Source organism: Fusarium tjaetaba (assembly GCF_013396195.1).
Source record: "Fusarium tjaetaba strain NRRL 66243 chromosome Unknown NRRL66243_c0000189, whole genome shotgun sequence".
In the NCBI taxonomy this organism is placed as follows: Eukaryota; Fungi; Ascomycota; class Sordariomycetes; order Hypocreales; family Nectriaceae; genus Fusarium; species Fusarium tjaetaba.
In genome coordinates this window covers 99,185-112,327 of record NW_023501385.1, presented here as the reverse complement: position 1 = coordinate 112,327, position 13,143 = coordinate 99,185, and the positions used below count along the sequence as shown (strand labels likewise).

At 48.8% G+C, this 13,143-nt stretch overlaps 4 protein-coding genes across 4 annotated transcripts; 2 read left to right on the top strand and 2 right to left on the bottom strand.

The window, feature by feature from the left end:
• Positions 1-274: 274 nt before the first annotated feature.
• Positions 275-2,712, top strand: FTJAE_8678 (ATP-dependent RNA helicase DBP4; the record flags this gene model as incomplete). Its single annotated transcript, XM_037355519.1, has 2 exons — positions 275-403; positions 454-2,712. The coding sequence occupies 2 exons, from the start codon at positions 275-277 to the stop codon at positions 2,710-2,712; spliced, it is 2,388 nt and encodes a 795-aa protein (XP_037204271.1).
• Positions 2,713-3,049: 337 nt separating this feature from the next.
• Positions 3,050-6,181, bottom strand: FTJAE_8677 (spindle pole body-associated sad1; the record flags this gene model as incomplete). The annotated part of the gene is made up of 2 exons (XM_037355518.1): positions 3,050-5,814; positions 5,860-6,181. The coding sequence occupies 2 exons, from the start codon at positions 6,179-6,181 to the stop codon at positions 3,050-3,052; spliced, it is 3,087 nt and encodes a 1,028-aa protein (XP_037204270.1).
• A 1,693-nt stretch (positions 6,182-7,874) lies between these two features.
• Positions 7,875-9,238, top strand: FTJAE_8676 (UDP-glucose 4-epimerase; the record flags this gene model as incomplete). Its single annotated transcript, XM_037355517.1, has 4 exons — positions 7,875-7,903; positions 8,051-8,261; positions 8,335-8,785; positions 8,835-9,238. 4 exons carry the CDS (start codon positions 7,875-7,877, stop codon positions 9,236-9,238), a joined length of 1,095 nt encoding a protein of 364 aa, XP_037204269.1.
• Positions 9,239-9,405: 167 nt separating this feature from the next.
• FTJAE_8675 (NADPH2:quinone reductase) lies at positions 9,406-10,444 on the bottom strand (the record flags this gene model as incomplete). Its single annotated transcript, XM_037355516.1, has 2 exons — positions 9,406-9,660; positions 9,710-10,444. 2 exons carry the CDS (start codon positions 10,442-10,444, stop codon positions 9,406-9,408), a joined length of 990 nt encoding a protein of 329 aa, XP_037204268.1.
• Positions 10,445-13,143: the final 2,699 nt, after the last annotated feature.

Here is a 13,143-nt window from a genome sequence, read left to right as displayed (position 1 = left end):
AAGCTAGTTGTGATGAATACGCGAAGCTTGCTTGAGTGGAGGGGCAGAAAACAGTTGGATTCAATTTTTTGGCGGTGAATCTTTTCTGCCATAGCGGTAAGCTTCTTCCGGTAAGGTGCCCCACAGTCGGCCATCGGTATTGCCAGGCGCCGTGACTTTTCCAAAAAATTTCCAGTGACTTTGGACTTGGACTTCGATTTTGGTTTGCGCCAACGACAAGGTCTAGAGAACATCACCTCAATTCTCTTCATCTATATCGTCGCAGACCCCAACAATGCCTCCTCATGCGCGACCTGGGCGAGGGCCTAAACCTCAAAAGAATGGTCGAACCGAGCAGCGCCAACAGAAGCGCAAGAGAGCGCAAGAGGATCTTCAGCAGCTTGAACAACGAGTAAACGATTTGGTATGGGGATATAATTTACGACAGTCTCACTCTAGCTAACACGAATTTAGGACCCCAAGTCGGATGAGATCAAGAACTTTCCCCATCTTCCTCTCTCTGTACCGACCGCCACCGGCCTCGAAGCCTCACATTTCCAGACCCTTACCGATGTTCAAGCTCACGCCATTCCACTGGCTCTCAAGGGCAAAGATGTTATGGGAGCTGCCAAGACAGGAAGCGGAAAGACTCTGGCTTTCCTTGTTCCCGTTCTCGAGAAACTCTACCGTGCTCAATGGACCGAATACGATGGACTCGGTGCCCTTATCATTTCTCCAACTCGAGAACTTGCGGTACAGATCTTCGAGGTGCTTAGAAAGATTGGCAGAAACCATGTTTTCTCTGCAGGCTTGGTCATCGGTGGAAAGAACCTGAAGGAGGAAGCGGAACGATTGGATCGAATGAATATTTTGATTTGCACGCCCGGTCGAATGCTGCAGCATCTGGATCAGACAGCTGGTTTCGACGCCAACAACTTGCAAATCTTGGTCCTTGACGAAGCAGATCGCATCATGGATATGGGTTTCCAACATGATGTTGATGCGTTGGTCGAGCATCTGCCCAAATCACGACAGACACTCATGTTCAGTGCCACCCAGAGCAAGAAGGTCTCGGATCTTGCTCGTCTCAGCCTCAAGGACCCCGAATACGTCTCTGTTCACGAAGCAGCCGTCAGCGCCACTCCTACAAACCTCCAACAGCACTACATCATTACACCTTTGACAGAGAAACTCGACACATTATATGGCTTCATCAAGGCCAATTTGAAGAGCAAGATTATTGTCTTTCTGAGCTCAGGCAAACAAGTTCGATTCGTATACGAGAGTTTCCGTCATCTTCAGCCTGGTATTCCTCTACTGCATCTTCACGGTCGTCAGAAGCAAATTGCACGAATGGAAATTACAAACAGATTCACAGCTGCGAAACAATCGTGTTTGTTTGCGACAGATGTCGTCGCGCGAGGAATCGATTTCCCTGCCGTCGACTGGGTTATTCAGGCTGATTGCCCCGAGGACGTTGATACATATATCCACCGAGTTGGAAGAACAGCTCGATATCAAAGCAATGGTCGAGCTGTACTATTCCTCGACCCCAGCGAAGAGCCAGGAATGTTGAAGAAGCTTGAGCAGAAGAAGATCCCCATACAAAAGGTGAATGTCAAGGAGAAGAAAAAGAAGAGTATCAAGGATCAACTACAAAGCATGTGCTTCCAGAACCCAGATCTGAAGTACCTTGGCCAAAAGGCCTTCATCAGTTACACACGGTCAATTCATTTACAAAGAGACAAGGATGTTTTCAAGTTCAACAAACTAGATCTTGATGGCTTCGCTGCTAGTCTCGGTCTCCCTGGTACACCGCAGGTCAAGTTCAGAAAAGGCGAGGATATCAAGAAAATAAAGAATGCTCCCCGTGCTGGCATGTCTAGCGACTCTGAGGAGGAAGAAGACGGCGAAAAGTCAAAGAAAAAGAACGAGGTGCGCACAAAGTACGACAAGATGTTTGAGCGAACAAATCAGGACGTTCTGTCAAGTCACTACAACAAGCTTGTGCTTGACGGCGATGAGAATGCGGATGATGACGAAGGCGATTTCTTGTCAGTCAAGAGAGTCCTGAAAGATGATGAGCTAGACGACGAGGCAAACAACGCTTTCAAGAGCACGGCAAAGGTCATTGATGGTCTTGGTGGTGAAGAGCCATTTGTGGTCGACTCGAAACGTCGTGAGAAGGCTCTCAAGTCAAAGAAGAAGATGCTCAAGTTCAAGGGCAACTCAACCAAAGTCGTATTTGACGATGACGGCAACGCCCATGCTATCTACGAGCTCAAGGACGAGGACGACTTCATGGGAGAGGGTCCAGCTGAAGAACAGCGTCGCAAATTCGTCGAGGACGAGACATCGCGTGTTCGCGAGGCAGATGTGGACGACAAAGCTCTCGCCAAGCAAAAGCGTCGCGAGAAGCGAGAAAAGCGCAAGGCCGCCGAGCGAGCAGCGCGTATGGGTATCGTATCAGACGACGACGGCGACGCACCCATGTTGCATAACGCAGACGAAGGCGAAGATCCTCTGGCTCTTCTGCGATCGTTGCCAATGGGAGGTGAAAGGTCGGACAGCGAGGAGGATCGCGAGCCGCCCAAGAAGAGAGCCAAGAAGTGGTTCGAGGACGACTCGGAGGACGAGAAGAAGAGCAGAGGCAAAGGAAAGGTTATCAAGGTGCAGGACGAGCCAGAGACTTTGGAGGATCTCGAGGCGCTTGCTACTGGATTGCTGGATTAAGGAGGTGGATGGGCTTGATACCCTTTGGAGCCTTGTATATAGGGATAGACAAAAGTTGCGAATTAAAATTCACAGGGTTAATGTTCAAGTTTGGTATCTGTTGGAAAGAGCTGATTTATGCTGTCGTCAGAAAAGTCATGATTAAATTGTAGGTAGCACCATTCTCAACAAAAGCTATCAATTCCCATACCGGCTCCACGCTTCAATGCCTTGCGTTTATAATTCACACTCCCATACAAGACTATGTACACGAACCACCTAACGCCCAGAAAGCACATTGAAGTCTAAACTGCAAACTGCACCAACAGGTTTATTCGTCTGTTGGTTTTTACACCAGCTATTCCACCAGGTTTCCAAATAATCGAATACGATAGAAGCACGTATGGTCTACCGCGCCGTAATTGCCCATGGATCGAACGATGATCTGATCTGTGCCGATTCCAAGGTTGGAGAACTGATCTTTGATGTGCTGTACGTGTACACCATCGTTTAGCTCGTTTCCAACGTACTCAAAGTCGCTGATCTTGACGAATTGGTCGGATAGGGGAACAGACACGTTTCGATTTGTGGTGTCGTCTCTGAACCAGTGGGATGTTATAGCAAACACTTGATCACGCTCCATTTTGTCTTCGAATCTAGCAAAGACTTCTATATGTCGCGGTCGAGCTAGTGGATCTGTTGTGGCGTTCTTATTAATGTGTTCGATGACGATGTCAGTGGGAACGACTAGATGGCCTAGGTGAACCGAGATTCTGGCACCGTGGTATCGTCCGCTACCATCGATGTCGTGGACTGAGCAGAAACAGTCCCCTTCATCCTGCCAAGGATGAAGTGCTGCCACGGCAGGGAGAGGATGTATGCCAGAGATGCCACGCTTCAAGGCTGTCTTAGCGACGCCCTTCTGCCATGGATCCCACACACTTGTCGTGAGAGAGTTATCAATGGTAGCACCGGCGCCAACCGCAAAGAAGTTGACCTGGTGCTTGAGACGTGTGTTCCAATCTTCATGGATCTTTGCCTTGGCGCCAACTCCGAGGACTTCGTCGGATATAGTCTGGACAACGATCTCTTTGATGAGCTTCCTCATCTCAGCGTCCGATGTTCCCTGGGGAGCCATCAACTGTGCAGTACGGATGGATTCTTGAATATGAGTCAACATATCCGACTTTAACTCTTGGAGCTCGGCTTGGACTGTTGTCTGATGGGCCACCAGTTCATTCCCAAGGTGCTTTATGAATTCACTTCGAGTAACAACAGTCTGGTTCTGCTTGCCGAGTTGCTCATTGACAATCTGGGCGACTTTCTTGTCAAATGCAGCTCCTGACCCAGCAGCCTTTGTCTTGGCCATTGCCTTTTCAACGAGCGGTTCGAGAATCTTGTTGTTATTCTTGAACCATTTGTCCCAGAAAGTAGGCAGCTTGTCCTCGATGCCGCGGTCGACCTCTTTTGTGAGCTTCGACTGGAAATCCTTGTCTTTACCGAGTCCAGCCACAATGGCCTTCCATTGCTTTTCCGTGGAGATCTCGTAGTTTCCGCGGTTCTTCTTCATGTTCAAAAAGCTTCCACTTTCTTTAAGATAATCTTGAAGACCATGGTAGAACTGTTGGGGAATAGCTGGTTTTCCATTGACGGTTTCCATGGTGATGAATTGAGGGAGTTTCGCTTCCAGCTTCTCGAGACTTTTCTTCTGGTCACTGAGTTTTGACGTCAGCTTTTTCACTGCTTTCTTGACTTCATCTTGCATGTTGTCAATGGGAATGTTTGCAAAGACATCAGGCTCATCGTCATCTCTGCTCCAGGAAGGCCATGAGGGCATTGAGAACGATGGCATCATATCTGCGACGTTGTGAACAAAGCCAGAAGGGTTCGGAATATGAAAATCACCTAAGCCAAAGGATGGCATGCTCGGTAGAGATGGTTTCACAGCTCCCATGCCTGAAAAGAGGAAGACTCCCAAGAGCAAGCTGACGCCGACCATGAGAACAGTATAGACAAATCCTTCAATCTGAGAACCTCGGATTTGAACACCAGATAATCTGTCAAGAAAGTTGACGAAATGATCCATAATCTTATCGACCAACCATACCACAGACTCCAGATATGTCATGGGGTTTAGCAACTTCCACCAATCCGTAGGGCCACCATTGTTGTACTGATCATCGTCAAAGTCATCAAAGTCATCGTCTCCGCGCCGTCCCCAGATCAAGTTGAATGGCCAGAGTGTTGATAACCAAGCAATCTGTTCCCGATACCATCGACGCCACGGCTCTATTTGGGGCGCCCGTTCTCTCTCGGCTCTCTCGGCTCGTTCACGAGCGATTTGGTCCTCTGTTTCTTTAATCTCTCGCTGGATGTCCGAAACACGCTCTTGTGGATCACGGGGAATCTGACGGGCCTTTTCAAACGCGCTTGATTGCGAAAGAGTCCTTCCAGGTGTAGAAAAAAGGCTCTGGCCTCCGCTTGTTCTTTGATCTCTCCTCTCAGGAGCAGCCTGTCGAGATAGCTGTTGTGCTGTCTCTCGGCGGTTTGTGTTGGCTGTACGTGTAGAAGTTTTCTTTGTGACAATGCGTGCCTTTCTCGCATTGCCTCCATATCGGGTGTCGCTCTCAATGTCGTCTTGATCGCTTTCAGCAGAGCTTTCACTCTGTTCGCTATCTTCCACCGGAGGGTTTCGAGGCCGGGGCTGACTTTGTCGGATTTTGTTTGGGGCTGGCGTGTTTATGGAGGTCCTACTACGAGCAGGAGGTGCAGCCCTGTTTTCCAGCTCGTCTTCTTCTAGTTCACTCGATTGCTGCCGTGTTTGTCTCGGGACTTGGAGCGACGTTTGCTGAGTATCTCTTGGTCTACTGGGCTGCGGCTCAAAACCGAGTTGTTGGCTTAGACGAGATGGCTGTAGGCTACGCTGTACAGACGTATCTCGTTGAGCTCGAGGATTTAGGTTGGGGGCAGCAAGTTGTCTTTCAGTGCTTGCTGCCGAAGGTGGCACCGATCCTATTGTTGCATCTTCGTAGTATTCACTTTCCAAGCCAAAGCTTCGTGAGCTATCATCATCTCTCTCAGTCGCTAATTGCTGAACGGTGCCTGTGGCTGAGCGTGATGTATCTGTTCCATGTTAGAATTGTCGAGAGCAATGTCGATGTCACTCACTGTCTCTTGATGGACCCGCGTCATCTGCCCTTGCTGACATCGCCCTTGGCTTCGCTGGCCGAACGAATTCTTCCTCATCCTCGATGTCGTTTGCAAGGGCTTGGTTAACAGCACTGCCCAAATCCATGCGCTGCAGACCAGCTCCCACTTTCGGCGGCGGTTCAGCAGCAGAGCCATATGTGTACTGCCTCCGTGTACTTGGCGTTCCTTGAAGAGCCGGTAAATGGGGCCTCACCAACGTATTCTGCGGCTCATTCGTAGATTGTTGCTCGGGTTCCCGACTTGAGAGGCGGGTAGTGCGTCTACTGACTCTGGGAGGCATGTTTGAGGTGAAATGTGAAGGCTGAGCAAAGTTGATGTGAACAGAGGATTTAACAACAAAAAGATTTTAGTCTGAAAGGAATCGCTCCCTTTTGTTTCATAAAAGCGTCCTTTATCTGAGATGATGAAGATGGGTGAAAGTGGTCGTTCTTTGTCCTCTGAGATGAAAATAGCAGCACTGACTTTGTGTGTCTCCCACACAGACGTATCAGAGCAACACCACCAAATAGCTCCCGCCTCTAGTTGTGATTCACAAAGACAGGTTTGCTGAGTGCCAGCTCTACTGGCCAATCTTAGCGCTGAGATGTAGTCAAACACAACAAAGAAACATGTTGGTGGCGGTGAGATGAGCAAACAATGAGTCCTGAGAGGTTTCGTCAAAAAATTCGCGATGATGGCAGAGCAATAATTTGGGTATCGGCGATGAGTTCTTTTTGCTGGATCGTTGAAATGCGTCTTTCTTTTTTTGTCGGTACTTTCTTGTGATGCTATCGCGAAGATGCTGTATGCAGGCGACGCGATACGCGCCGAGGATTAGGCGGCGCAAATCGAGAGGCTGGTGTACGTGATCACGTGCACTGGCGTCGTACAAGTGCTTCTAAATTACAGTGAAGCAACATCAACATTGGTTCAACACATTCATCCTGACAGACCAGGCAGAATAATTGCCTTGTTAATTTTCAATTTTTATCTTTCTAAAGTCTGCCAATTAAAGTGCGCCATCGTTCCAAATTCCAGCCGCATCTGATCCAGACCAACTCAACTTCACTTAGAGTTATTAGTCAAGAATCGAGACTCGCAATTACAGTCCATCAAAGCCTCGACCATGAGCAAAGTGCAAGATAATTTTCTTGGAATTTATATGAAATGAGTAATTTTCTTGGTATCTCTTTAATACCTGCATTCCTTCGGATTCGTGGCCGATACGAGAAGCAATACGAAGTCTCAGTCGGACTTAGCCATAGCGCTATCAATGCATGCATTGCATGGACATGTAAGTTGGAGTCATTGTCCATAAATGGACTCTCCTAAAATTTACTCTCCATCAACTGCCGACTACAAGACGCATTGTTTCGTAGAGCGCAGGTTGATTAATTACATTCGTACGTAGTACAATAGAGAATGTAAGAGATATAAACATTACGAGGCCCATACTCCACAAATACCCTGCCCGCCCACCATGATCGTCTCTTCGGTCCAGTTCAAGCCGGGTAAACCGTCGTTAATGAAATACAAGGCCGTTGTATGGAGCGCATATTGTAAACTCGATTTTTAAGTGTAATCCAATCGGGCCTATGCCATGCTGCGATATTATTTGCCACTCCTTCTCAATCATTCGACTCATTCTCGTGAGAGCCGATATCGACAGTCTCGTCGTTCAGCCTCAAGCCCCCGAATAATCCCCCATGAGGCATGGCTAGTATGGGCATGTCAAGATCCTGGCAGTCCCACCGCCATTAAATTAGCAGCGTCAATCACATCAGCACGAACCCCCTCTAATGAGCGAGCTAGGCGAGCCCAAAAAAAACAGCTGCCCCGCCATCCCCGACATTCTCCCCCTACCAATTCACTTCATTGGCCTTTAACCCCGCCATCCCTCAACGCAACCCGCCTCCTTGACTTCTTCTTGCTTTGTGTTTTTTCACCGCAACCTTGAATCGATCAGTCAGAACAAAGAAAGAAATCCATTGAAAATGCCTGTTGGAACTGTTCTCGTTACCGGGTACGCCACTCAACCATCCCTTGCGACACTGACTCCTCCTATCTCTTATTGGTCCTGGACATTGTCTTTGTTGTCGCAAGCTTCAAGACACAGATAATACCGTGTCGCATTAGACAAAGAAGCACCAGCTAACGATTAATCCTCCAGTGGTACCGGCTATATCGGCTCTTTCACCACTCTCGCCCTTCTTGAGCACGGTTACGATGTCGTTATCGTCGACTCCCTCTACAACTCCTCAGAGGTTGTCCTAGACCGCATCGAGCTGATCTGCGGTCGCCGACCTACCTTCTACAAGGTCGATGTCACAGATGAGAAGTCCATCGACGATGTCTTTGCCAAGCACCCTGCCATTGACAGCGTCATTCACTTTGCTGCCCTCAAGGCAAGTCACATGTCAGCCAGAGCGATCATATACGACTAACACCATCCAGGCTGTCGGCGAGTCTGGCGAGATCCCTCTCGAGTACTACCGTGTCAATGTCGGTGGCAGTATCTCTCTGCTCCGCTCCATGGAGCGCAATAACGTCAACAATATCGTCTTCTCCTCCTCCGCTACTGTCTACGGCGATGCCACTCGTTTCCCCAACATGATTCCTATCCCTGAGCACTGCCCCATTGGACCTACCAACACATACGGCCGCACCAAGTCCATGATCGAGGACGTTATCACCGACTTTATTAACGCCCAGCGAAGCAACTTGGAGAAGGCCGGCAAGGAGTTCAAGCAATGGAACGGTGCTCTGCTGCGATACTTCAACCCTTGCGGTGCTCACCCCACTGGTATCATGGGTGAGGACCCCGCTGGTGTTCCTTACAACCTGCTTCCCCTCCTCGGAAAGGTTGCTACTGGTGAACGTGAGAAGCTCTTGGTATTCGGCGATGGTAAGTTTTCCTGGTGCATAATGACTGCGCAACTTCTAACGTCTGGTAGACTACTCCTCTCGCGACGGTACTGCCATTCGAGACTACATTCACGTTGTTGACCTTGCCCGCGGCCATCTTGTCGCTCTTAACTACCTGCGCGAGAACCAGCCCGGTGTCAAGGCATGGAACCTGGGTTCCGGCCGTGGAAGCACTGTCTTTGAGATCATCAAGGCCTTCAGCAAGGTCGTCGGCCGCGATCTCCCCTACGAGGTCAAGCCTCGACGACAAGGAGACGTTCTCGACCTCACTGCCAACCCCACCCTCGCCAACAAGGAGCTCAACTGGAAGACCGAGCTCACCATGGAGAAGGCATGCGATGACCTCTGGAAATGGGTCAGCAACAACCCCAAGGGTTATCGACAAGATCCTCCCGCCGAGATGGTTGAGGCTGTCAAGTCTTCCAAGGCTTAAAAATAGAAATAATGATGACCGAGGCCATCCATGTGCGAGCAGGCCTCTAGCAGTTTACGGAGCGAGATGAAAACTTGTTAAAAGATTTATGTTTTTTGGTCATGGTTGAACCATCCATATAGCATTATAGACAGACAGCGTTGAAAATAAAAATTAAAAGGCTAGACTTAATCGATTTTAATGAGCAACTTTCCAATCGTCTTTCGGCTCTCAATGTCCTGGTGTGCCTGTGCCACGTCCTTGAGAGGGTACACCTTGTGGATGGTGAGTTCGAGCTTCTTGGACTTGATGAGGTCGAAGAGCTCGGATGTGTACTTTTCGAGATCAGCTCGCTCGGAGACGTAGCCGTTGACTACGGGGCGCATCAAGCGGACGTTCTTAGGTGTAAGTCGGAAGAGGCTCACGGGGTCCACGGCGCCGGACTATATTATTGTTAGCTTGAGATGCGAAAGTTGTTGGAACATCACTTACAGCGTTACCGAAAGAGATGAGGTTACCCTTTTTAGCAATCATCTCAAGATCTCCATCGAAAGTGACCTTGCCCACACCATCAAAGATAACATCCGCACCATGACCACCGGTGATCTCCTTGACCTTTGCGACAACATCATCATGAGAGTTGATAACCCACTCCGCACCATTCTTCTTCGCGAGCGCAAGCTTCTCCTCTGAACTGGCAGTACCAATGACCTTGGCACCAACAATTCGGAGCAGCTGGACAAGCAGAGTACCTACACCTCCAGAGGCAGCGTGGACAAGAACCCATTGACCAGCCTTGACCTGACCAGCTTCACGGATGAAGGTCCATGCTGTGAGACCTTGCAGGTAAGCAGCGACAGCTTGGTCAGTGGGGACTTCGTCGGGGATTTTGACAGCGTCAGAAGCGTTGACGACACTGTACTCGGCGTATGCGCCCACAGTTCCCATGAAGACCACGCGCGTACCGTTCTCGAAGCCCTTGACAGAGGAGTGAGCGTCAACGACAGTACCAGCAGCCTCACGACCAAGCGTAAGAGGAAACTGGGGCGCCTTGTAGAGACCACTTCGGAAGTACGTATCGATATAGTTCAAGCCCGCAATCTGATTCTTGACAAGAATCTGGCCCTCGCCGGCTTTAGGAACAGCAACATCGTTGAACTCAAGGACTTCAGTGCCGCCGTTCTTGTTAATCTGCACGGCCTTCATCTTGGGAGGTACAGGCGCCATTGTAGCTGTTGAGAAGTGTGAATCTATTCTGGAGATGCGCTGGACTGGGATTGAGGGTGTGAGATGTTTTGATATGAGGCTGGTTCTGAGCAGGGAGCGACGGAGAGGTTGAGCCATGGGATGAGTGTCGGGACGGGGGATTATTAATAATGTGTCGGGTCGGAAGAGGGCGGTTTTTGATGGAGGAGTGGTTCGGAGCTATAGCGGGGATGGATGGGGGATCGGGCCCATGATGGCGGGGTAATGATACTGAGGTGATTGCACGTCATGATTGCGGTTTCGGATATATATAGAAGAGAATATATTATATAGACGTTGATTTGAATACCTCGATATCTATTTATTGGGTAGATATAATAGATAGAGTCCTTACTCCGCTGAGTGACTGGTCAGATCGGCCATTCTATTGCTTACACTTACTCTTCTAGAAAGCAGAAGACATGGTTAGCCATAAATGATCCTGCGTCTATCCTATCATATCTGTATCCAGTGTTTACATATACGCACCCTATTGCGAGTTTCAACTATAGTAACAAGTTGAAATGAGGCACAATACTCACAAGTCTTGCAGTTTATGTTCGATCTCATCCACTATATCGGTGTCAACTGAGCTGTACTGTTGGTCGGCTAAGCTCTTACCCACATCACTTACACAGCAAGTAGATTACCCTATAGTCCATGTCTGGACATCAAAGATCTTGATACCTACCTTATCCAGTCTGTGATCTGAAATGAACTTTTAAATGCCTATCCATGCTTATAGTGGAAATTATTAAAATATCGTTCAGTCTCAGAAGCCTTTCCAATTGTGATAAAGCTGCTCAAATATTACAGCCTGACATCCGATGATACTGCTGGGCTCACGGTGATATCGATAATGATTCTCAGATCTAGTCTGCATCATAAGGTAGGTAGTTACAGATACGGATACTTTGCGCCTGGAAGCCCGAGGAGATCCTCTTGTATCCTTACGCGGTCTCGTATCACTGATATGCACCAGTGTTACAGCGCATTGATCAGATAGACCTCGTGATGCCTCAGCCAACTTGGACTGATAGTCCGAGTCGTCATGATTTCGATAGCCCTCTTCCGTGCAGCGCAATGACAACTTTATGATATCATGAATTTGAAGTACATCGATTGGCTCCTAAGCCAAAACAAATGCCGAGTGTGGCTTTGCCCAAGTCAAGCTTGCGCATTGCTTGTTTCAAGGCTGTTGCGAACTTAAGTTGACAGCTAATATGGGCACGTCAGGGACCAGGTCAGTTCTGGACGAGCCTGCATCTCGATTCTTGATCAGATCGTTATGCTAGTGCTCAATGGGTCAATACACGCGATGCCATCCATGTTGTTTGCTGATTTCTGTAGACCAGTCTTGAATAGAGGATGTTCACTATCAACTCAAGTATTGGGATCTAGGGTAGACGATTGAGTAAACGTAATTACAGTTACGCCTCCTTCAAGTCAATATATGGTGACGCCGACTGGCTCAGTCGCAAAAGAAGAAGATGACGAATAGGCGATAAGGAAGAGAGGAAATAATTTTATTGTTCCATGAGTTGTAACAGAATGTTCCAAATGCTACCCCCAAAGGGCTTAGTCCTCGCCAACTACAACGTTGTTCCAACAGTTTGGCTAAACTTCTAACGTTAATTCCAAGCTACTGTACACGAGAAGGATTCTTCAGAAATCAGCCCATTCACAACTCGTCTACAGAAGTTCTCACATTAGTCTCGAAAGAAGGTCTCAATTAGGTTGAGGCTACGCCAGCATACGCGTGGCCAGCTCCTCTTAGACGGAGGCGTCGGTCCAACCTCCCGACGGGTTTATTCTTAGGCGTCGCCCGAACTGGCCTGTTTACGGTCTAGTGATCGCCGCGAGAGTTTTTCAGCCAGGGGCCGGGCGTTGGTTTCATGTGTCAGTGGCAGTTGGAGCAGATGTCATGACAGAGGATCGTGGCAGTGCAGGCGGCTTGGCATGAGAGGAGCTTCGCAAGCTCGTCCAGGGAGTGTCCCTGTATACGTGCGTCGGAGGATTCTTATTGAGGCCGGCTAATCGTATTGAGATGTTCATTGGGGTAATTGGAAAGATATTGCAGTTGAATTAGTGATTTGCGACCATTGTTTCGTCCAAAGCTGGGGTCAGTGATTATCAATTAGACCTTGGGCCGCTATACGTCACCTCAATTAGAGTGCATGTTTTAGGGCGTTTACCTGAACGACAGGGCATCCACTCATACGACAACAGGCCGAGAACAAAGTGTAATTTACATTGAAGCGTTAGTCATTCTACTCTGCCGAAGTTACCGATTGCTTCATTCAGCTTTAAGGCCAGTAGAACAGGTATCTAATGCAATTGAACCTTGAAATCAAGACTAAACACAAGATATCAGGTCTCATTGGAGGCTCCCATCCAGCAAAGTACACGATGTGACACCCAGACGTGTGTGGGGTGTTGCGGCTGTGGCTTAGTGCACACACAGTGGGGTATCACAGCCTTCAGGCTCCCCCCCGGCTTCAGGCATATTCTGTAACACTCCACTAAGAACCGCCTCCGACAGGACATCACCTCGAGACAAAAGGCGAGGCCACTGCACACTCGGTCAAGCCAGGAAGTACCGGCCTCAATTGTACAATAACAATATCATCGCAGCCTTGTGAGGGGCTGACTGGCATTATTCTCAACCACGCATCATTCAA